At 35.6% G+C, this 23093-nt stretch overlaps 1 protein-coding gene across 6 annotated transcripts in view; it reads left to right on the top strand.

The window, feature by feature from the left end:
- Positions 1–23093, top strand: part of STK33 (serine/threonine kinase 33) — a 134115-nt gene that overhangs the window by 71545 nt on the left and 39477 nt on the right. For 3 of the 6 annotated variants that reach the window (XM_019728473.2, XM_019728488.2, XM_019728482.2), the window contains exons 2-7: positions 7711–7824; positions 10534–10647; positions 12849–12953; positions 17250–17388; positions 20792–20880; positions 22705–22789. In XM_019728473.2, the coding sequence (XP_019584032.2) occupies positions 7801–7824; positions 10534–10647; positions 12849–12953; positions 17250–17388; positions 20792–20880; positions 22705–22789 (556 nt within the window). In that variant the 5' untranslated portion in view covers positions 7711–7800. Of the gene's footprint in view, positions 1–4447; positions 4839–7710; positions 7825–10533; positions 10648–12848; positions 12954–17249; positions 17389–20791; positions 20881–22704; positions 22790–23093 lie in introns of all 6 variants that reach the window. The other 3 variants (XM_019728455.2, XM_019728439.2, XM_074335951.1) reach the window with 2 other exon arrangements.

Raw genomic sequence — 23093 nt, 5'->3', positions numbered from 1 at the left:
GGGAATGGATTTTAATGAGCACATTGCTGCCCTAGACAAAATCAGGATCCTGTTAGTAAGGAAGGATGGGAGAATAAATATAAACTACTAGCAATATAATAAAAATCCTATGGGCCTGGAAGATTTTCTTGTAGATTTCCATCACCTCCACAGAAGCGGCCTGCCTCAGCTAATGCTGCAGACTTTTCCCAAAATCTCTCAAAGACTCACAATCCCCAACAACCAACACCATAGAAATGCAAATGATTTTAAGGAAATATTATAAACAATTATATGCCAGCAAATTGGACAACCTGGAAGAAATGGATAAATTCCTAGAAATATACAAGCTTCCAAGACTGAATCAGGAAGAAACAGAAAATCTGAACAGACTGATAACTTCTAATGAAATTGAATCAGTAATTTAAAAACTCCCAACAAAAGTCCTGGACCAAATGGCTTTTTTCACAGTCAGATTTTAACAAACGCAAGGATGCTTATTAAATTTTAACAAATTCAGTCAAGGAAGAATTAAGGTCTGTCCTTGTGAAACTATTCCAAAAAGTTGAAGAGGAGGGAAGGCTCTCAAACTCATTTTATGAGACCAGCATTACGCTGATACCAAAACCAAGAAAAGGCACTACAAAATAAGAGACTAGTAGGCCAATATCCCTGATGAACATAAACGCAAAAATCCTGAACAAAATATTAGCAAACTGAAATCATCAATACATTGAAAAGGTCATACACCATGATCAAGTGAGATTTATTCCTGGGATGCAAGTTAGGTTCAATATCCACAAATCAATTAGCATGACATACCACATAAACAAAATGAAGGATAAAAGTCATAAGATCATATTAATACACGCAGAAAAAGCATTTGACAAAATCCAACATCTATTCATGATAAAAACTCTCAGCAAGGTGGGGATAGAGGGAACATACCTCAACATAATAAAAGCCATATATGACAAACCCACAGCTAACATCATATTCAATGGTGAAAAACTGAAAGCATTTTCTTTAAGATCAGGAACAAGACAAGGATGTCCACTTTCACCACTTTCATTCAACATAATATTAGAAGTGCCAGCTAGCCACAGCAGTCAGACCAAAAAAAAAGAAATAAAAGGCATCCAAGTTGGAGAGAAAGAAGTAAAACTGTCAGTATTTGCAAATGACATAATACTATATAGAGAGAAACCTAAATATTCCACCAAAAAACTAGTACAGCTAATAAATGAATTTGGTAAAGTAGCAGGATAGAAATTAATATTCAGAAATAATTTGCATTTTTATACACCAATAACAAGCTATCAGAAAGAGAAATTCAGAAAATAGTCCCATTTACAATTACATCAAAAAGGGTAAAATATCTAGGAATAAATTTAACCAAGGAGATAAAAGACCTATACTTGGAAAACTATAAGACATTGAGAGAGATATAAAAAAACCTGAAGAAGTTTGAAATAAATGGAAAGCTATACCATGCTCATGGATACGAAGAATTAACATCATTAAAATGTCCATACTACCCAAAGCAATCCAAAGATTCAGTGCAATTCTTATAAAATATCAATGAATTTTTCACAGAACTAGAACCAATAATCCAAAAACTTATGTGGAGTCACAAAAGACCCCCAAATATCCTTAGCAATCTTGAGTAAGAAAAACAAAGTTTGAGGTATCATGCTATCTGATATCAAACTATACTGCAAGGCTATAGTAATCAAAACAGCATGGTACTGGCATAAAAACAAACACACAATGGAACAGAATAGAGAGTCCAGAATATACAGTGGGGTGAAGACAGTTTCTTCAACAAATGGTGTTTGGAAAACTGGGCAGATACATGCAAAAATATGAAACCAGACCACTTTCTTACACCATATACAAAAATAAACTCAAAATGCATTAAAAACCTAAATGTAAGACCTGAAAATAGTATGGCACAAAACTCCTGGAAGAAAACATAAGCTTTTTGACATTGCTCTCAGCAATACTATTTTTTTTGGATATGTCTCTCTAGGCAAGGGAAATGAAAGAAAAAATAAACAAATGGGACTACATCAAACTAAAAAGTTTTTGCATAGTGAAGGAGCCCATCACCAAAACAAAAACAACCTCCTGAATGTGAGAAGATATTTGCCAGTGATGCAGCCAATCAGGGCTTAATATCCAAACTATACAATGGAATCATACAACCTAACACCAAAAAATCTGCTTTAAAAAATGGGCAGAAGTCCTGAACAGAAATTTCTCCAAAGAGGACATACAGATAGCCAATAGACATACTCAACATCACTAATTATCAGGTCAATAGAAATCAAAATCATAATGAGATATCACCTCACACCTTTCAGAATGGCTATCATCAATAAATCAACAAACAACAAGTGTTGGCGAGGATGTGGAGAAAAGAGAACCCTTGTGCACTGTTGGTGGGAATGCAGATTGGTGCAGCCACTATGGAAAACAGTATGGAGGTTCCTCAAAAATTAAAACTAGAACTACCATATGATCCAGCAATCCCACTTCTTTGGTATTTATCCAAAGAAATCCAAAACACTAATTCAAAAAGATATATGTACCCCTATGTTCACTGCAGCATTATTTACAATAGCCAACATATGGAAGCAAGTTATATGTCCATTGATAGATAATTGGATAAATAAGATGTGGTACACATATACAGTGGAATAGTAATCATAAAACAGGATGAAGTCTTAAGATTTGTCACAACATGGATAGACCTAGAGGGTGTTATGCTAGGTAAAATAAGTCAGACAGATAAAGGCCAAATACTATATGATTTTGCTTATGTGTGGAATTTGAAAAACAATAAACAAAAGAGAAACAAATTCATAGATGCAGAGAATTGATAATCACCAGATGGGAGTGTGTTTGGGGGTTGGTTGAAAAAAGTGGAAGGGATTAAGAAGTAGATTGCCAGTTATAAAAATAGTCACAGGGATGTAAAATACAGCATAGGCAATATAGTCAATAATATTGTAATAACTATGTATGGTGTTCTATGGATACTAGACTTATTGGGGTGAGCACTTCATAAGGCATGTAAATGTCTAATCACTATATTGTACACCTGAAACTAATATAATATTGTATGTCAATTGTAAGTGAAAGACAAAATAAATAAAATCAATAAAACCTTTGTCAAATGTTAAGTGCTGTCTAAATGTGAATTGCAATTTTGATTTCATGCTCTTTGGAATAAATTTCATCTTTAAATGACAAGCCATCATTGTGAAGTACCAATAGCTTTGATAAATACTCAACTTTACAATTTCCAATCAGTTTTCCAAGGTGGCATAATAAACAATGTTTTTTGGCCCATAACTTCAGTTCCGTTTCTGCATCTTGCTATTACTTTATTTAGAAAAAAAAAATTCTATTTCTGATTGTAAAAAAAAAAGGAAAACAAAGGTGTATGAAAAGTACCCTGTAGACAGGTAGAAGGAAAAAAGAATGCAGCTGATGCCAGTAAACACACACGCACACCCTACTTTTACAAATACTTGACCTTCTTTTTCAGCAAAATCTGTGGCTGTAAAATATACTTTAAAATAATATCTGAAATAGTATGGCACAAAACCATAATAATGTACTCCCAGTTACTTCTGGAGGTTTCTCAAGGTATTCTCTTCTATGTACTACTGAACACATTCCTCCCTCCTTCCTCAGCTCAGATGTTTCCAACTTTCCAGCGTACTGCCGCCAATAACTCGAGTTAGCTAGGCATACCTGTTCTACACTCAGAGAAAGATAACACCCACTATTTGCTACTTTTGCTATTTGAGTACAAAAATGAGGATACTCTAATATTGCCTTTGAACTTTTAGAATTAGGTAGTATTGTAAATTCAAATTATCTACTTCATTGTGAAGTGTATAATATGAATTTTCTCTAGTAAGTAGTAGACCAGGTTTAAATTTTGAAATCACAGTAATGTATGTTTTACACCAGTATTTTTAAGTCTTCTTTTTTTAACACAACCCACATTAAAAAATGCATTTTATAATGTGACCAAGTACACATGCACGCAAACATTCTATACATATGTTATCTATATAATTAAAAGTGTTACAGAATTTGCCGAGGATCTATGCAAAATATTCTGATATTATTTATTCTGTTTCATTTAAAAAATTGATATCAACCCACCCAATGATTTCTCTAGACTGCTTTTCAGCAGTTTCATGGTTCTGAACAGAGGGTTGATTCTTTTGATTGTTAAACAAATTAAATTTCTGGAGTTCAAGAATTCAATTTTGAAAGATGAGAATCTGATGGTTTTTAGAAATATGTCCTAATTTTGTTATAAATGTTAACATTTCATGTATAGGCAGGATGGTTTGGGTATAAGTTTCTAGTTTTTCTCTCATTTCTGGGAGGGTGATAGGATAAGAAAGAATTTTCTAAATGGTCATTTCTTTTCTTTCTGCAGCTCGCATGTGTGAATATAAGTCTAATGCATCATTCCCCTAAGGACCTCACCAATTGGAAGTTACAGATTTTGCCATCAGCTTACCTTATGCTTTTTGATCTGGTTCTTTTCCTCAAACAGTGGAAACATCTTTCTTTCAAGTTGCTTTTGTTGCAGAGTTAAGCGAATGGCTGATAGTGGCTTTGGTAAAATGTCCAAAAAATGCTCCAACTGTTCATCTACTTCTGAGAAAGATGTACTTTGTTTATGTTCCTGTAAAACAAGGGTTTCTCCAATATCGGTGGTGGAAATGTCAGAGTCATCAAGCATTAGTAGTTCAGACATTTCACGTTCACCAGAGAAAAAAAAAGAACAGCAAACCAGCAAAAATAATGCCTCTGCAAAAGATGTGGTAAATACTGAAAGTTCTACTTCTCAACACAAATTGAAATCCTATTGATCTGTGTGTCTGTTTTTCTGCCAGTACCATACTGTTTTGATTATTGTTACTCTGTAGTACAAACTGAAGTCAGGGAGTGTGATACCTCCAGCATTGTTCTTTGTTCTTAGGATTGCTTTGGCTATTCAGGGTCTTTTGTGGTTCCATACAAATCTGATGATTTTTTGTTCTATTTCTTTAAAAAATGCCATTGGGATTTTGATGGGATTGCATTAAATCTGTGTATTGCTTTGGTAATATGGATAAAGAAGATGTGGTATATATACACAGTGGAATACTATTCTGCCATAAGAAAAGGTGAAATAGTGCCATTTGCAACAACATGGATGGATATTGAGATTATTATGTTAAGCGAAATAAGTCAGAAAAAGTCAAGAACCATATGGTTTCACTGATATGTGGGATATAAAACTGAAAATAAAGGAACAAGACAAACAAATAAACAAAAACTGATAGACACAGACAATAGTTTTGTGGTTACCAGAGGGTGAGGGGGGAGGAGGTGGTAGATGAGGGTAAAGGGGATCAAATATATGGTAATGGAAAGAGAACTGACTCTGGGTGGTGGACACACGATATGATATATATAGATGATGTATTACAGAATTGTACACCTGAAATCTATGTAACTTTATTAACCATTGTCACCCAATGAACTTTAATTAAAAAAATTAAAAACAAAACAAAAATTCCATTCCCTAATCCCATCCCTAGTTTCATCCATATATTCCATGAGCCCTTGTCAGCTAATTCATTGCCTTCTTAACTATTAAGGGAACATTTCTTTCTTACGTAAGAGGTGAGCAAAGTTGGTTAGTAATTTCTTTAACGACGTTTCCAACACTGCCCAAATTATTTCCCAGGATTGTGACTAATTTGGAACGTTGTTCTAGCTTCCATTTAAAAATAGTTTACGTAGAAATGAATTGGCCTTCTTTTTATTTTTTATTTTCAATTACAGTTGACATTCAGTATTATTTTATGTTAGTTTCAGGTGTACAGCATAGTGGTTAGACATTTATTTAATTTACAAAGTATACCCCCCGATTAGTCTAGTACCTTGCACTATACATAGTTGTTACAATATTATCGACTGTATTCCCTATGCTGTACTTTACATCCCCATGACTATTTCATAATTGCCAATCTGTACTTCTTAATCCCTTCACGTTTTCCACCCACCCCCTCAACCCCTCTCCCATCCAGCAACCATCAGTTTATTCTCTGTATCCATGAGTATGTTTCTGTTTTGTTTCTTTATTTTATTCTTTAGATTCCACATATAAGTGAGATCATGTGGTATTTGTCTTTCTCTGTTTGAGGTATTTCACTTAGCATAATACCTTCCAGGTCCATCCATGTTATTGCAAATGGCACGATTTCATTTAGTTCTATGGCCAAGTAATAACCATCGTATATATGTACCACATCTTCTTTATCCAGTCATCTGTTGATGGGCACTTAGGTTGCTCCAGTATCTTCACTATTGTAAATAATGCTGCAGTGAACATAGGGGTGCATATAACTTTTCAAATTAGTGTTTTGGATTTCTTTGGATAAATACCCAGAAGTGGAATTGCTGGGTCATAAGGTAGTTCTATTTTTAATTTTTTGAGGAACCTCTGAAACATTTTTCATAGTGGCTGCCAGTTTGCCACCACCAACAGTGTACAGGGTTCTCTTTCCTCCACATCCTCTCCAGCACTTGTTTTTTGTTGATTTATTGATGATAGCCATTCTCACAGGTATGAGGTGCTATCTCATTGTGGTGTTAATTTGCATTTCTCTGATGAGTACTGATGTTGAGCATCTTTTCATATATCTATTGGCCACCTGTATGTCCTCTTTGGAGAAATGTCTGTTCAGGTCCGCTGCCCATTTTTTAATTGAATTGTTACTTTTTTTTGGTGTTCAGTTGCGTGAGTTCTTTGTAAATTTTGGTTATTAACCCCTTATCAGATGTATCATTCATGAATATCTTTTCCCATTCAGTAGGTTGTCTGAATTAGTTTTCAAGCTGAATTAAATCTGAATTTGGGGACATTTTTTTTTCAACTGATGCAGAATGAGATTTATGGTTGTGGTTAAATATAGGGTGGTGATTATTTAAGACAATTCCTGGTTATCTAGATGGAATATCAAGTATACTTTACACAATCAATTTGTATTAGTTACAATCTATGACTACGTAGTTGGACTGGTTTGGATGTATGTATAGAGAAGAGGCAGTGTGAAGATTCTACTTGATGTAGCACAGCTTTGGAGACAGAGAACACTAAGGTAAGAAAAGTTAGGTTCTCAGCCCTCAGGTTGTAACTTTTCCAAATGTTCACCCTAAACTATTTTTCCTGATTTGTACTACTGTATGGTTATTGCCATATAGGTGTCTCTGAGTACGTTGTTAGTGAGTTACTATGTTATTTCCATTTGAAGCATATTTTGTGAATGGCCAATAATTTTTATGTATAACCTAGTCAAGATGATTGTTATGTTTTGAAACAAGGATGATTGAGAAAGCTGTGAAGTCGCCTTCTCATGATTTTAAAGAATCATCGAGTAAGTTCTGATTTATCTGTTGTTGCAGGTTATCGTGTACACTTGCCTGGATTTAGGAGATTAGATTGAGTAACTTCTTAAGGTCTCTTTTAGCATAATGAGCTAATAAATCATATAGCGCTTAGAAGACAGTGAATTATCTTGTACACAGTAAATATCATAGCACACGTTAAAGGTTTGCCAGATTATCTAAATTAGGATTCTTATTTTGTCAACAAGTATGTTATATCTTAACATTACTTTTTCTTTTATTCCTTTTTCATCTAAGCCCTCAAGAATCTCAAATGTAGAGAGGAGGGCGTCTCAACAACAGTGGAGTCGGGGCAACTTTGCAGACGGAAAAGTTCCTCATATAAGGATGGACAATGGAGCTGCTATTGAGGTATATTGAAAGCAAAGTGAAGCTGCTAGGAACTTGCATGTTTCTTCTAAGTCAATGGTTAATGGCAAAAATGATTTAAAAATAAGTCTCTAAGGAAAAAAATGATTTAAAAATAAGCCTGTGAAAAGAAATAAAAGCGGAAATTTACCATTTTCTAGTATGTCAAAGTCTTTACTACAGAAAATGCAGACTAATTATTTTTTCTGTTCACAGAGGACCAAATGGACTTTAATTAAAGTGGAGAGCATTTTTATTAGATGAGAACCTGAGGGCAGTTGTAGAGTCTTTGTGTGGACCACTGTGAGATCCAGAAAGAACCCAGATGACGTGAGATGGTTTGGCTGTTCACTTCCTTGTGAATGGTAGTGAGGCCAGAATTTCCCTTATGGACTTACATGTTTTACAGGCTCTGATTAAGTGAATACCAATATTAGTCTTTGTAGGAATCTAATGATTACATTATTAATTAATACAATTCATATACAATTGTATATTAATACAATTTTAGAAATTAAATGTGTTCTTTTGACATCAGTTTAAAGGAAGCACAACAAGAACAATGAAAAGAAGAAAATTGTATTAACGTTAACTTAAAAAAAATTATTTTAAGAGATATTTGGCAATTTACTTAAAGTGATCAGAAAAACTTCCTGAGAAATTCTGATTTGAAAAGTTTAAACCTCTCCCTTCAAATTAAAGGCCTGTATTTTGTAAAATCTACAAGTTTACTGAGTTTTAAATTTAGTCATAAGAGCTTTTATAAAATCAAAATGTGTTTGTTGTAAAAAAGTAGGAAAATATAGATTTAAAAAATGAAGAAAATAAAACTCATGAGCCAGATTTAACTAATTTTAATATTTATTACCTTTACTTCATTTTAATGCATGTATAAATCATCCTATTTTTTCAGTTTTTCCTGTTTTAAATTATGAAATATTCTAAATGTATACATATTTTAAAGAAATAACCTTAATGGGTGTAGTTGAAGTTTCTCTTCCTCCATTAAATGGATAGGCTCATTTTAAAGATTTGAAACATTTCAGAAGAGTATAAAAAAGCAAGTTACAGTCATCCAAGAGTCTACCACCCAGTGATAGCCACTCAATATTTAGATGAACATCTTTCCAGACATCAATATAAGCACCCGCCCCCCCATACACACGTTTCCATAATGGGATCGATCATGCATGCTTTCACACACTACACTATATCATGGACTTATATGTCAATAAAAATAGATCTATATTACTATTTTAATAGCATCCTCTTAAAATTAATACAAACTAGAAGTCATTTTCTTGTTATTTTCACCACTGTATAATGATATCAAAGCAGTTAGCTGACGAAAAAAATTAGTTTATAAAATAATAGTTGGGCAGTTAGGCTATCCCTCATTTAAAAAGTCCTATTTAAACAATATTAAAATACTGTGTCTAAGTTGTGGTTATATATAGTTAGAGAGAAAATATATATAATTTTCAATTACTTTTTTGCCTTTGTCCTCTCACAGGCGAATCTCAGCAGCTAGCTCTTTCATAATGTTTTCCCTTATTCTCCCAGTGTTTTAGCTCTGGTCTCTGTCCCAATGTAATTTTGTATTTTTTTTAACTTAAGACTTATGACTTAAGTAATAATCTTGTCTCTTGAGTAGATTACAAATTCTGAGAAAACAGGAATTACGTTTTATTCATCTTTGTAGCTCCCAAGATATATATCACAAGGAAATATCTAAGGAAAGTCTAACATGTTGAAGCTGAACACTTCCTTCTTTCCTCCCTTCCCTTCTCTCTCTCTCTCCTTTTCTCTCCCTCCCTTTATCCTTCCCTCCCTCCTCCATCTCTTTCTCTTTCCCTTTCCTTCTGTTTTTCCGTCTCTCTCTCATTTTCTTCTTTCCCACCATCTTTCCTTCACTCCCTTCCCAGAAACTCTTGTTAATCTCATAGAGTTGGTTTGGATCAGGGAGACTGACTCTCTTCAACCAAATTCACAGAAATGAAAGTGTAAGTGGGTTACTTATTTGTGATTTTACAGTGCAAACCACAGTACTGGTGTTGGCAAGACTGTCTTTGTAAGTAGAAGTTAAATGATAAATGGAAGGATTCTTGGTTTGGCTAGTGTTACTATGGATGGTTTTTATTTTCTTCTCTGTGTTGATTTACATTAAAATTTCTGTCACATACTGCTTTGTCTAAGACAAAAGAAATAAAGTGATTTTAATAGCAATTATGAAGGTAAAGAAAACGTGTTGCTTGATAAACAAGAAAGCAGGTGTTCAGTGGTTAATATGTGTTATCATATAACTCTCAGAGTTTGGGGATAATTTTTTGGGTGAATGGACTTTATACACATACGTATGTATGTACGAGTATGTACGAATACTCCATTCCTCCTTTTTCTTATGAAGATATTTCATTAATATTATAGTTTGTAAGAGATTCATTTTTATACTTTTGAGATTTTCCATATTTCCCCATTAGGATTTTTATGGTTTTCCTCCAAAGGACTTTTAATCAAATTCATCAAAACTTATTTTTGTTTAATTAAGATGTGTTTATTAATATTACAGCAAATATGTGGTGTCTTCTATTTGATATTACCCCAGAGCAGAATCTCTGTTCCCTGAGGTGGATATCTGTCAGTATTGTGTTCAATTTTAATACCTGATGAATGGCAGAGAAAGACAAAGGAACTCTTTAATTTTTTATCTAGGAAATCTATACTTTTGGAAGAGTATTGGGACAAGGGAGCTTTGGAATGGTCATTGAAGCGACAGACAAAGAAACAGAAACTAAGTGGGCCATTAAAAAAGTGAACAAGGAAAAGGTAAGTTTTATTATATTAGCATTAGCACCCTGAGAGCAGAGTGCCAGGAGGCAACACAGTTTTTCACTTGAACACAACTGCGTCTGACCCTATAGGCCGGGGTCTGGGCTGTTCCCCTGGAGAGGTGTGAGCATTTCTCCAGCCTTCTGGCTGAACTCGGGTAGACAAGTGCAATCTGGAAAAGGCAAATGAAAGGGTAACTAACATAACCAATCTAACCAAATATAGGTAGAGTTTACCAGTGGGAGTTGAAGGTCACGTCTGATTATCAGTCTGTATAAGTGTAGGGCTGTTGGCTAGAGATGTCTTTGGCCAGAAATGAGTCCTGGGACTCTGTCCTGATGTAGTTCTGCTATACTTTTCCCCTGTTCTCTCCTTTCCTTTGGTTCCCTTTTCCTCGTTGTTTGCTTATTCTGTCTATTCATCCTACCTGCTCTTTCAGCTTGAACCACTTTTTCCCCCAACTATCTGCTACTTACTTGTATCCCCATATTCCTCACTGCATTTCTTTTGGCTGGAGAATGCCTGGGCTTCTCTTTTAATGGAGAGTCTAAGTCTAAAGCGTTTCCTTTACACCTGACCATTTCATCAACTTTTTAGACATTTCTATGCCTGGGCTTAGGTTTGTGATGGTACGTTGTACATATATAAAATAAAATAGTAGGTTTTATGTATTCTTTAAAACAAACTATCGCAAATTATATACCGTTTCTCCTTAAAGATCAATAGATTTAGAAATCTTCATAAAGGGAGATCCAGAGCTTTTCTAGAAATCTTCAGAATTTTAGAACCGTGGTGCTACATGGGATATTATTTCCTTTGCCCCTTTGGTGTCAGGTAGGGTTAGGGGCTAGGTTTTAGGGTTACATAGTCAAGATACCTGCTTGCAACTTTATAAATTTATAATCTTGTACACACATATTGATGCTGAGAGTTTACAGGACACTAAGATAGTAAAATAAAATTACATAGGCAGTGTATGAATTGGACAACGTATTTCTCCATTACATACAAGTTCAGCCATTAGGGGAGGGAGTTTGGAACGAAATTAAGGTGGGTTTTAGGAGAAACGATGGTAATTTCCCATAGCTAGTCTAGACAGAAGTTCACTCCTCACTGTCACTATTTCTCTTAACCCTCTAGGATAAGCTTAAAATGTGACTTTCATCCTACTTGGGTAGGGCATAGTGGGTGGGCAGTTTCCTACTCACTCCTGAGATGGTACCGATTAAAGGGGAAAGGTAATTGGAAGCAGGGATGACTCTAGGTAAAATTTTAACTAGGGAAAGATTGCTGTATGATCAATCCCTTTGCAGTCCTTTAAGAACTATTATGTACTCTCCCAAACTTGGCGGGGTCAGTTGGGGGAAGGAGGAAGGGATAAGACCTTGTTATCCCTTTCAATGCTTATCTGCAGATAGTGATGGTACTTTAGATATCAATAGGTGCGTTGACTGGGGTAGTGGTGGTGGTGGTGAGGGTGGGAGAAGCCCTTCTAGAATTTCTTAGATGCCATTGTAGAAAGTCACTTACTTACACCCTGATTGAAGGCCTTGTGTTCCCTGCCTTTACCTTTTGCTGTCAGATATGGTGAAAGGTTACATATAAGGAAATAAAGTTGGAGTGAGGTTGGTTGGAAGGCAACATATGCATTTCTCTTTCTCTCTCAGTTAATTTTTGAGGCCTGGGGACCAGAAAGTGGTACAATGCAGGGCTAAGTGTAGAATCTCACTTCCTATTGTTTCTTTTGTTATATATAAATATAATCAAAACAAAACAACAACAAAACAGAAAAACATTTTGTTTTTATCTTCTCCAACTGATTTCCTTAGAAAGTCGATTTTGTTTTTATTAGGCTAACATCAAAGGGTCAACATGATTTTAAAAGAAATGCCAAATACTATATTAAAAATCCTGAAACTAATAAAAAAAATTCTGAATAATTGTTTGAGGGAACAGAGACCATACTGTGGTTAATTTATAGAAACAGTCCGAGAAATAGATGTAGTTTGAAGCCAAATTACACATAACTTAAAATTGGACAAAGGAAAGAAGGGTATAATTTAATTTTATCATGCTATCTTTTGAAAAAGAAACTCTCAAGAAAATGTAGGAAAAATATAAGAATAACTGTAACTTTTATACTGAGGTATGTAGTAGTGACATTCGTATGTGAAATCTGTGTTTCCTCATTGTTTAAGGCTGGAAGCTCTGCTGTGAAATTACTTGAACGGGAGGTGAACATCCTAAAAAGTGTGAAACATGAACACATCATACATCTGGAACAAGTGTTCGAGACGCCCAAGGTATAGCTTTATCAAGTGCTGCATTTTGAAAGTTGTTATTGTTATAAAATGAACATCATTCCCTTCTGAATTCATCCCTCTGGGGCACAGTTGCACAGTCCTTGACATGAGTCTGTCACTGGAGATTGATGAGAACATTCTGGAGGACTTTTATTACTGATTGTATAATTAGGTGTGTGATGATTAGATTGATGGCTTTCATGATATTTCTGGGTAGCATGTTGAAAACAAATGTTTAAAATTAAAACAACTTTATACACAACCAAATAGTGATTAAAGCTTCCTTAGAGGTGACTTTCCTTTTGCTTTGGTCCTTGGTTTCTCCATTAGAGTCTCTTGGAATATTGTCATAATTTTTGCAAGGTTAGCTTTATAATAAAGTTAGCGTGGATATATTTGGCACTATGTAGAAGATATTTTGTCACTTGTGTCTTACCAACATGTTTAATCTTCCTTCTTCCCTAGATGTTACCATTGTTCTCTTTAAATGCCTGTAATTTTCATGTAGAATTGTTCTAAAGCCTGGGGATTTGCCATTCTGCCTCCAGATTATGTAGTGCCAGGTTTGGGTGTTTCTCTGCTTGGACGGAGTATAATAATAGTGGTTAGGCATGTGGACTCGGGAATCAGATTGCCTGTGCATTTGAATCCTGCCTCTACCACTTATTAGCTATGAGACTATGACACGTTACTCAATCTCTCTATACCTCAGTTTCCTCATCTGTAAAATGGGTTTAATAAAAGTATTGCCCTCATTTGCTTATTGAATGATTAAATTGGAAGATGGATATAAAGCATCTGTCTCATTAAATGTTAGCTATTATCTTTTGTTTCCTTTGCCAGTCTCTAAGGCAGTAATAGTCAATTTGTGTTATGCATTATGCTTCATTCATTAGGAGTGCTTAATAACCACAGTTATCCATTATGGGAGCAGAATATGGCAGTGATGCCAAAAGTCTTCTCTTCAGTCTTAGAGTTGTGATTTCTTTTATCTTTGAATCTTGGAATAGTTTTGCTCTTTATCGTCAGTTTTAAGCAATTTGATTATGTTGTGCCTCAGTGTAATTTTCTTCATGTTTCTTGTACTTGGGGTTCATGGGTCCTCTTGGATCTGTGAGTTTATGGTTTTCATCAAATTTAGGAAATTTCTGGCCATTATTTCTTTAAATATTTTTTTTTATGCCATCTCCCACTTTTGGGACTCCAAGTACACAAGTTAGATTGTTTAATTTTGTCCACAGCTTGCTGATGCTCTATTCATTTTTTTCAATCTGTTTTCTGTCCTTGTTTCATTTAGTATAGTTTTTATTGTGGTGTTTTCAGATGCAGTAGTCTGTTTTTCTATAGCATCATATTTTCTGTTAATCCCTTCCAATGGAAATTTGATTTGGGTCAATATTTCCTCCTTCTTAATTGTAGTTGCAATACCTTTTAATGTCCTTTTCTGCTAATTCTATCACGTGTGTTATTTCTAGGTCACTTTTGATTGATTGATTTTTTTCCCCCCTTTATTATGGGTTATATTTTCCTGCTGCATTATATGCCTGTTAATTTTTTATTGGATGCTGGATATTTTTATGTTCTTATAACTATTCTTTACCTTTATTGTAGGACATAGTTAAGTTGCTTGGAAATAGTTTGATACTTTTGAAGCTTGCTTTAAGCTTTGTTAGGGGCTACCAGAGCAGCCTTTGGTCTAGGGCTAATTTTTTCCTGCTAATGGAGTAAAACCTTTTTGAGTCCCCTACCCAATGCCCCATGAGTTATGAGATTTTTCCACTCTGACTAACAGGAACACAAACTCTTCCTGGTCATGTGTAAGCTCCAGTGTTTTCTCTGCTCCTTTTGCAAGGTTCCTTTCCCAGCTTCATATAGTTTCCTCATTCACATGTGCTAATTAGTACTCGGCTGAAGACTTGCGGGGGTCAGGGTGGGGGTGGGGTGGGGGGGTCCTGCGGCAAACCTCTGGCGTTTTCTCTGTGTAAGCTTTCTCCTCTTTGGTGCTCTGCCTTGTGAACTTTAGTTGTCTCGGCCTTCCTGGACTCCCACTTTCACCTTCTCAATTCATGGAGACTGCTGGGCTCTACTGGGATTCCATCTCTCAGCTCTGTGGCCTGGAAACTCTTTCCAGATACTAAGCTAGGATAATCACAGGGTTTGCCTCTCTCAGGGATCACTGCCCTATCCTGTCCGATGTCTAATGCCTGAAAATTATTGTTTTATATATTTTGTCTATTTCACAGTTGTTTCAGGAAGGGAGGGTAACTCTGGTCTCTGTTACCCCATCTTGGGCACAAGTGAAGGTTCAAATCGAGCATAGGTTGAGGCAAAGAAAACCCATCGTCTGTGATTATCTTTTGTATGTGTAGCTTGCCCTTGATTCTCGTATGTCAGATATGCTGCCTTCCCTGATCCACAACTCACACCAATGCCTAGACCTTCCTTAAGATGGCTGTAATGTCTTAAGGATGAGTGGAAACTGCTAACTGATTGGTTGGGCCGTGTTATTAGCACTGATCATGCAGTCTGACTATGTTAGGGTTTCTTGTGCGTCCAAATGTTCTCCAGATTTATACAGTTATTTCTAATAATTACAAAAAGACTTTTTACCAAAATTGGTTGATATAACTTTCATCAACTTGCATATTTAAAATCGGCCTCAATTTATATGGTAAGCACTGCTAATGTAACCTTTCCTTCTACATAGTTCACTCACCATGTCATGTACCAGTGATCCCGACAGCCGTCACTGAAAAACAATGTGGCCTAGTTCAATAGCTGGCTTATGTGTTAGACTTTGCAGAAATTTTCAGTTACTTTTGAAATTCTAAAGCATCCTGAGGTTTAGTGAATCAGAATTCTGACTATAAAAAGAGTGTTAACCTTCTCTTTCTGTTTTCATGCTTGCTGATAGGATACAGAAGTTGCATTCATAGTGGTTACAGAATAGAATCAGACCCCCAAATCTTAAAAATAACAACAAAAATCTAGCAGCACAGAATAGAGTGGAAACAAGGACGGTCTTTTGCAACTGAATAGCAATAGGAATGAAAAAGACTTGCATTTTACTTGACAGTGAATCTTTTTGACTCAGTAGATGACTTGACTGTTGAAATACCTAAAGTGAAGTTAATATGCATCAACAGAAACAGAAAATACGGAAGAGGCATTTCATCTCTGGCTTTTACCACTCATCCCCAATTATTCACCAAGTCTCACTGTTTCTTCCTCCTAGGTATTTTCCACATCTTTTTCTTCTTCTTCTACTTGTCTCCATTCTGTGCCTCCCATCTACCCTCTAGAAACAGAGGTCACCATACTACAGCATGCAAGCTAAATCTGGCATGTGGCCTATTTTTTTACGGCCCATAAGCTAAGATTTTTCTACATTTTTAAATGGTTGAAAGAAATGTGGAAGAGTAGTATTTTATGACATACAAAAATTATATGAAACTAAAATTTCAAAGTCCATAAATAAAGTTTTGTTGTATTGTTTGTGGCTGCTTTTACAAAAGAGATTGCGTGGCCCACAAAGCTGAAAATATTTACTGTCTGGATCTGGCCTTTGCAGAAACGTTGGCTGAGCCCTGCTCCACATTACTGTTAGACAGGGTGTCCATTTAGAAAAGCAAAATTGATAATAGCGTACCTTTTCCCCAACTCCAGGCACCAGCTTAAAAATCTTCAGTGGCTCCCTATTGCGTACGGGGGAAAATTCCAAACTCTCTTGTGTGATATCCAAGACTCTTTACAACCTGGTATCAACCTGTTCTTTCTAGCCTCACCCCTCACCACGCCACTCTTCTCTGCCCTACCAAACTCCGAATACTGTTAACGCGGAGGTAGTAGTTATTCTATTAACAGCCAGTGGGATTTTTCCCACGCTTGGGAGTCTTTGCAAATACCACGTGTTCTTGCCCACATTCTCTACCCATATATTCCTTTTTGGTCATCCAGACCTGCCTCTGATGTCGCCGCCTCAGTGAGCAGTTTTTAGGCAGAGCCTCCCTTCCTCTGTAATCTCATTCCTCTTCTCTTAATACTTATCACTTGATGTTGTCATTATAACTGTACTGTAAGCTCCTCTAGGGTAAAGACTATGTCTTATGTTCCTTGTTCCTCTAGTATCCTGCACAGTATCTTGTACGTGATGGATAAGAAATATTTTTGACTGAATAGATTGATGATTTAAGATTGTGATCATATTTTTGCTGTATATGTAATATATAACATTTTTAAGATCCCCAACTGTATAATTTGCTCTCTCTCTCTCTTTTTTTAAATATATAATGTCAGAGAATGTACCTTGTGATGGAGCTCTGTGAGGATGGAGAACTCAAAGAAATTCTGTGTAGGAAAGGGCATTTCTCAGAGAATGAGACAAGGTGGATCATTCAAAGTCTTGCCTCCGCTATAGCATATCTTCACAATAAGGGTAAGACGAGGCTCACCCAGCTCATTGATTCCATGAATGCAGATATCACTTTTGTTTAAGGGTAATCGTATTCAGGATTCGTAGTCACAGAAATAATGCCTACTGCTATGGAAAATTTCATTTACAAATTACATTTTTTCCTTCTTAACTTCATTTATAGATATATTTTAATTAGACACAAGGCAGGTGTACAATTACATTGTGCATGGATAAGGATGGAGTTGCGAATGTTTCTGTTCAACAGTTTGGAAAGCAGCTATTGTTAGCAAATCAAAAATAGACAAATTAATACTAAAAATAAAATTTCTAAAACACTTATATGCTAATAATGTTAAAAATCATATATTCTAGGCTTTTTTTTCTTTTTGTTTTTTCAGAGCAGTTTTAGGTTCACAGCAAAATTGAGCAGAAGTTACAGAGCTTTTCCGTAAATGTTTTCCCCATTATCTGAAAGTGGAGGGTTCCTATGAAACCTTTTGTAAGCTGAAGTGGCGTAAAGCAAAGAATTACCATTAATTTATATGGAAAATTTTTTTGAGTGTTCCCACACCCAAAAAATAACCTTCCAAATAACACCTAAAATAACACTAACATATAGTAAAATCAGGACTGATATGATAAATACACTCCATGCTTTGTACAGCCGTGAATCCACTCAAGCAATAGACTTTCCATTTTATCCATTACTAGATTCCAACTAAAAGACACCACTTTGCTCCTAGCAGAACAAATAGCAACTTTGACAGCTTTCTAGATTCTTTATCTCTGCATGTAAATAGTACAGACCATGGATGCAGGCAAGTTCACAAGAGGCACAGTGTCTTCATTTCATTCACCACAGTCGAAATGCTTAATGACATCTGTTTTTACCCTAAGTTAACCCCCTTATGAGCTCTCTTAGGCCTTCCTGATACCTTAGGACACATCTTGCTAACAGATGCACAAAATAAATCGAGATAAAGCACAGGTGCTCACAGGTACACTTCACAGCTGCGGAGGCTCGATGCTGAGGTGCTGAGTGTGATTCCCAGGAAAGGCGCTTGGCTGTGTCACTGCTGCCGCATGGGGTGCATGCCGCCTCTGTAAAGGCTCATTCAAAACAAATGCTGAATGCTATTTTCATTTTTCACAGTTTTTCATAAAAGCAAAAATCCTCTTTGGATTTCTTTCTGTTAGCAAAAACAGGTACAAATGTAGTTTTTTTAATAAAAGTGAAGTGGCATAATGTGAACTTTTGAAAAGTGAGGGACACCTGTGTACCCCCTGCTCCTACACACACCACCTTCCCCATAATGAGCACCCCCCTCCACAGTGGGACATTTGTCACAAGTGGTGAACTTAACTGGCACATCATAATCACCCAAAGTCATGGTTTACATTAGGGTTCACTCTTGGTGTTCTACATATAAGGACTGTATCCGTCATTGTAGTAGCATACAGAATAGTTTTCACTCGTTTAAAATCCACATTTAAAAATTATTCTAATTATTCTAATTGCTTTACTGTTTTGTGCTGCTGCTTTTCCTCATGCTCCTCCTTTTTTTCCTCCAAGGTTAGTTTGGCTTCCATGTGACTTTGGAAACTTCTCACTTTATAGATGAGAAAAAGTTTTGTTCCAGAGGGGGGAAGTGACATGGTGAGGTGTGACAGAACTGGTACTGGAACCCAGGGGTTCATTCAGCAGATTTTTCCTGAGCGTCTACTACACTGTGGTCAGTCCTAGAGTGACAGAGATGAAAAGACAAGGCCCCTGCCCCTCAAGGAATTCAGCCTGCTGGGAGATGAGTGTAGAAAAGAAATTGTAACTCAACATGATAATTTCTCAAGTAGAGAGACATATAAAGTGCAAGGAGAATAGTAGTATAAGGGCTTCACTTGTTTTGGAAAGGCAAGGAAGAATTCAGAGAGGAAGCAAAACTTGCACTGGGGAATAATAACTCCGATGAAAAAAGGGAGGGATTTCCAGGCAGAGGAGAACAATTTTTGCAAGGGCAGGACACGAGTGGCTTAATATTATGCTAATATCAATGCTCCCACATTAAACTATAAATTTAGTACAATTAAAAACAAATATTAACAGGATTTTTAATGGGACTTGATAAAATTATTCCGAAATGGGTGAGAACAGCAAAGACAACAATAAGAAGAACACTGGAGGCAGCAGGGAGACTTGCCCTGCCAAGAATCAAAACATATTATAAAGATATATTAATTAAAACTGTGTGATATTTATGTAAGAAGAAATAAGCAGAGCAAGAGAAACAATAAAAATTCCAAAAACAGACTGGGACCTGTGTAAAGGAACTATAAATGGGTAGGTATAATTGCCAGTCCAGGGCTCATTCAGCTACATTTTTCCAGCAATTACACGTACAACCTTTTAAGTCTAGGGAAGTGATTGCTATGGATATGAACCGATTCAGTTATTAGCAAAGGAAGAGTTTGGTACATGGTTATTTGCATGTACATAAAAATCCTACCTGAGGTCTAACTTGTTCACCTGCAGATTTTGTGTCTCAAGGGTTTTTGTTTGTTTGTTTATATTAACATGTTAAGAGTAGGAAATTATGTGCTGATGTTATAAGAAAATATACTGAAATAAGTGTAGTTTGTATAGATGGAGCCAAATTGCAGTATGTTAAATGTTTATGTTGGGAGTAACATACGCATAGAAGTAAAAAAGCAATCCTGTATTGGATCATCTAAGGCTATGGGAAACCTTGCTAGGATTGTAACTACCGTGTTTCTCCGAAAATAAGACCTAGCTGGACCATCAGCTCTAATGCGTCTTTTGGAGCAAAAATTAATATAAGACCTGGTTTTATTTTAATATAATATAAGACTGGGTCTTATATAGTATAAGCCCGGGTCATAATATAATATAATAATATAATACTGGGTTTTATATAATATAATATAAGACCAGGACATATATTAATTTTTGCTCTAAAACATGCATTAGAGCTGATGGTCTGGCTAGGTCTTATTTTAGAGGAAACACGGTACAGTTATCTCCCTCCTCTTGGGAATACCTAACATTGCACAGGCTCCTCTTCCACACTCACCAGGCCACTCGTCATGAAGAGCAGCAGCCAGGTGGGGGAGCAGCGGAATGGGGGAGAGATAAGGGAGTCTAAGAAAATGGCTGCATAAGGTTAGGAATGTGGAGCAAACGGATTTGAATAAAAGGAAATGGTGTAAATGTCTATTGCATTGCTTTGTACACCTGAAACTAATTTTAAAAAAAAGGAAATGGAACAGGGCAGAATTATGCTTGGCCCTCTGCAAATTTTTTAACAGTGAACATTAATTTGTCAAATATATTTAGTTGTTGTATTTGTGTCCCCTCTAATTATTTTTCCATTATTCATTTCATTTCATTTGTTGTTTATTTTCTTGGTAGATATAGTACATAGAGATCTAAAACTGGAAAACATAATGGTTAAAAGCAGCTTTATTGATGCTAACAATGAAATGAACTTAAACATAAAGGTAAGATAATAGAAGTAATGGTAAATGTTTGCCTATAAACAGTTTGATTACAAAGTGGCAAAGTACATCCTCTTTTTTAGACACCTTTTGGAAGCTTTGAGAAGCCAGAAAATAAGTGTTTGGTGATAAAAATAATAACAATTTCACAAAAGACGTTATAACTGACAAGAATAATTTTACAAGTTAAGTGGTGCTGTTGAATTTTTTTTAAGTACATATTCATTTGGATAGTTCTAAATCATTAGTTAATAGCAAGCAAACAGATGCTCTGAATTCTAATTAATTTCAAAATTATGCCTGGTAATTTGATGTAAATGTGTTACAGATTTAGAAAAGAAAAAAAAAAGCCACACCTTGGCTGTGCCTTTGATACTAAATTAATGCTAAAGTCTGTATTTCTCACTGAAAATTTTCCTGGGTATTAATATTTATGTCCTAAGCACAATTAATGTGCCAAGTGTTTATTCTTGAAGATTTTATTCAAATTAAGTGTTCCTTAATGTCAAATAAATGATAGGATACATTATTTATTACTTAGCACTTTAATAGTGGCTGCTTTCAAAATACACGAATGTGTTAATTTAGGAATAAAATGTCTGTGAATAACTCACTCTGTTGCAGATGCTAAGTTCCTATTAATATAAACAGATTTAACGGCACTTTGTTTTACCTGAGTAAAAGTTGTTGAATATTTCCATTATAAACTCCATGAAGGCAGGGATTGTGTATGTCTTATTCACTGTTGGTACTTGGAGTAGTGCCTGAAACATAGTATGTGCTCAATTAATATTTGGTGAATGAAGGAATAAGTGTTCTCCAAAGAACTGAATAGGATCACGAAACCTTTTGTGTACTTGAGATATGAATAGATTTTCTGTGGAAAAAGATATGTGGGATAATTGTGAAAACTCCTGAAGAAATTAATTGATCTGTTTAGAAGAATGGTGATATCACATGTTGATAGGAACGTTTTGTTATTCCATAAGGCACTGGAAACTGCATTCAGTGTCTATGGACCAAGAGCCTGTCTTTGGTTGCACGATCAATAAATGTTCCTGTTTTTCTGCTTTCAGCCCAAGGCTGTTGCAACTTGGGAGATAAGACCAAGGGCACATACTGAATATTTAATAACCAAATGTTTAATGACCAAGATTTAGAACTGAGCAGAGAGACTGCAGTTGCAGGAGTAGGGCTCGAGTGTATCTGTAGTCATACTATATATTTTTTCCTGTTGATTTGCTTTTTGTAGTTTTTAATAGTGTACTCGTTTTAATTAGTGCACTCTAAAAACACAAAGGAAATAATAGTAAAGAAAAGATAGTATTTATCAGAGATGGTGTTTTTTATATAATTATAAAAAGGGGGAGTTTCTGGGAGTGCTGACAAGGATACTAATTTGCATTTTTAACAGTGTGTTAAACTGGGACATAGCTTGAGTGTTAGAAAAATAGATAATGAGCATACTAAGCACGTAATGTATTTTACAGCGAAATAATTTTAAAAATTACTTTTTTATTTGAAAAAAGTTAAGTGACTCCTTCAAGATACAACTTTCTGTGTTGAACTGGTGATTTTAATTAGAAGGAATGAATAATCGACATCCTGGGTGTTTTCTCAAGATTTGAGAAACGGAGCTTCTCTTTACCAAGTTTCTTTTTCACACATAGGGGTGGGTGGGGAGGGAAAGCAAAGTCTTTATTAGTAATACAGTAAGGCCCCTCCATCCTCAAAAATCCCTGAGTTAAATGCAATTATAAAATCCTACCTTCAAAATGAGTGAACTCTGGGACAGGAAATCGTGACTGTCTGAGTTTCTTCTTTCAGGTGACTGATTTTGGCTTAGCGGTGAAGAAGCTTGGTAGGAGTGAAGGTATGCTACAGACCACGTGCGGGACTCCTATCTATATGGGTAAGTGAGTAGACTGAAAATGATTTTTCTATATAAGAAAGTAGAGCAACTAATGTGGATTAAGACCTGAGCAATCTGATTTTGCCACGATGACATATTGGCCCTGATCAAGCTACCGTTTCCTTTTTTAGGTCAAATGATTTCAGGTGTTTTAGCGTTTTTCTCATAGTTCTTACCTTCGAAGGTTATAAGTTTTGTTTCTCTGGGCTCTTCTTATGGTTGTTTTTTTCTCTTAAGTAATCATACCCCAAACTTAATTAGTATTTTTGTTAATTCATGCTAAAATCGTGTGTATGTGTGTGTG

Source organism: Rhinolophus sinicus, linkage group LG06 (genome assembly GCF_036562045.2).
Source record: "Rhinolophus sinicus isolate RSC01 linkage group LG06, ASM3656204v1, whole genome shotgun sequence".
Taxonomy (NCBI): Eukaryota; Metazoa; Chordata; class Mammalia; order Chiroptera; family Rhinolophidae; genus Rhinolophus; species Rhinolophus sinicus.
The sequence above is the reverse complement of the archived record's forward strand: the minus strand, read 5'-3'. Positions and strand labels throughout refer to the sequence as shown.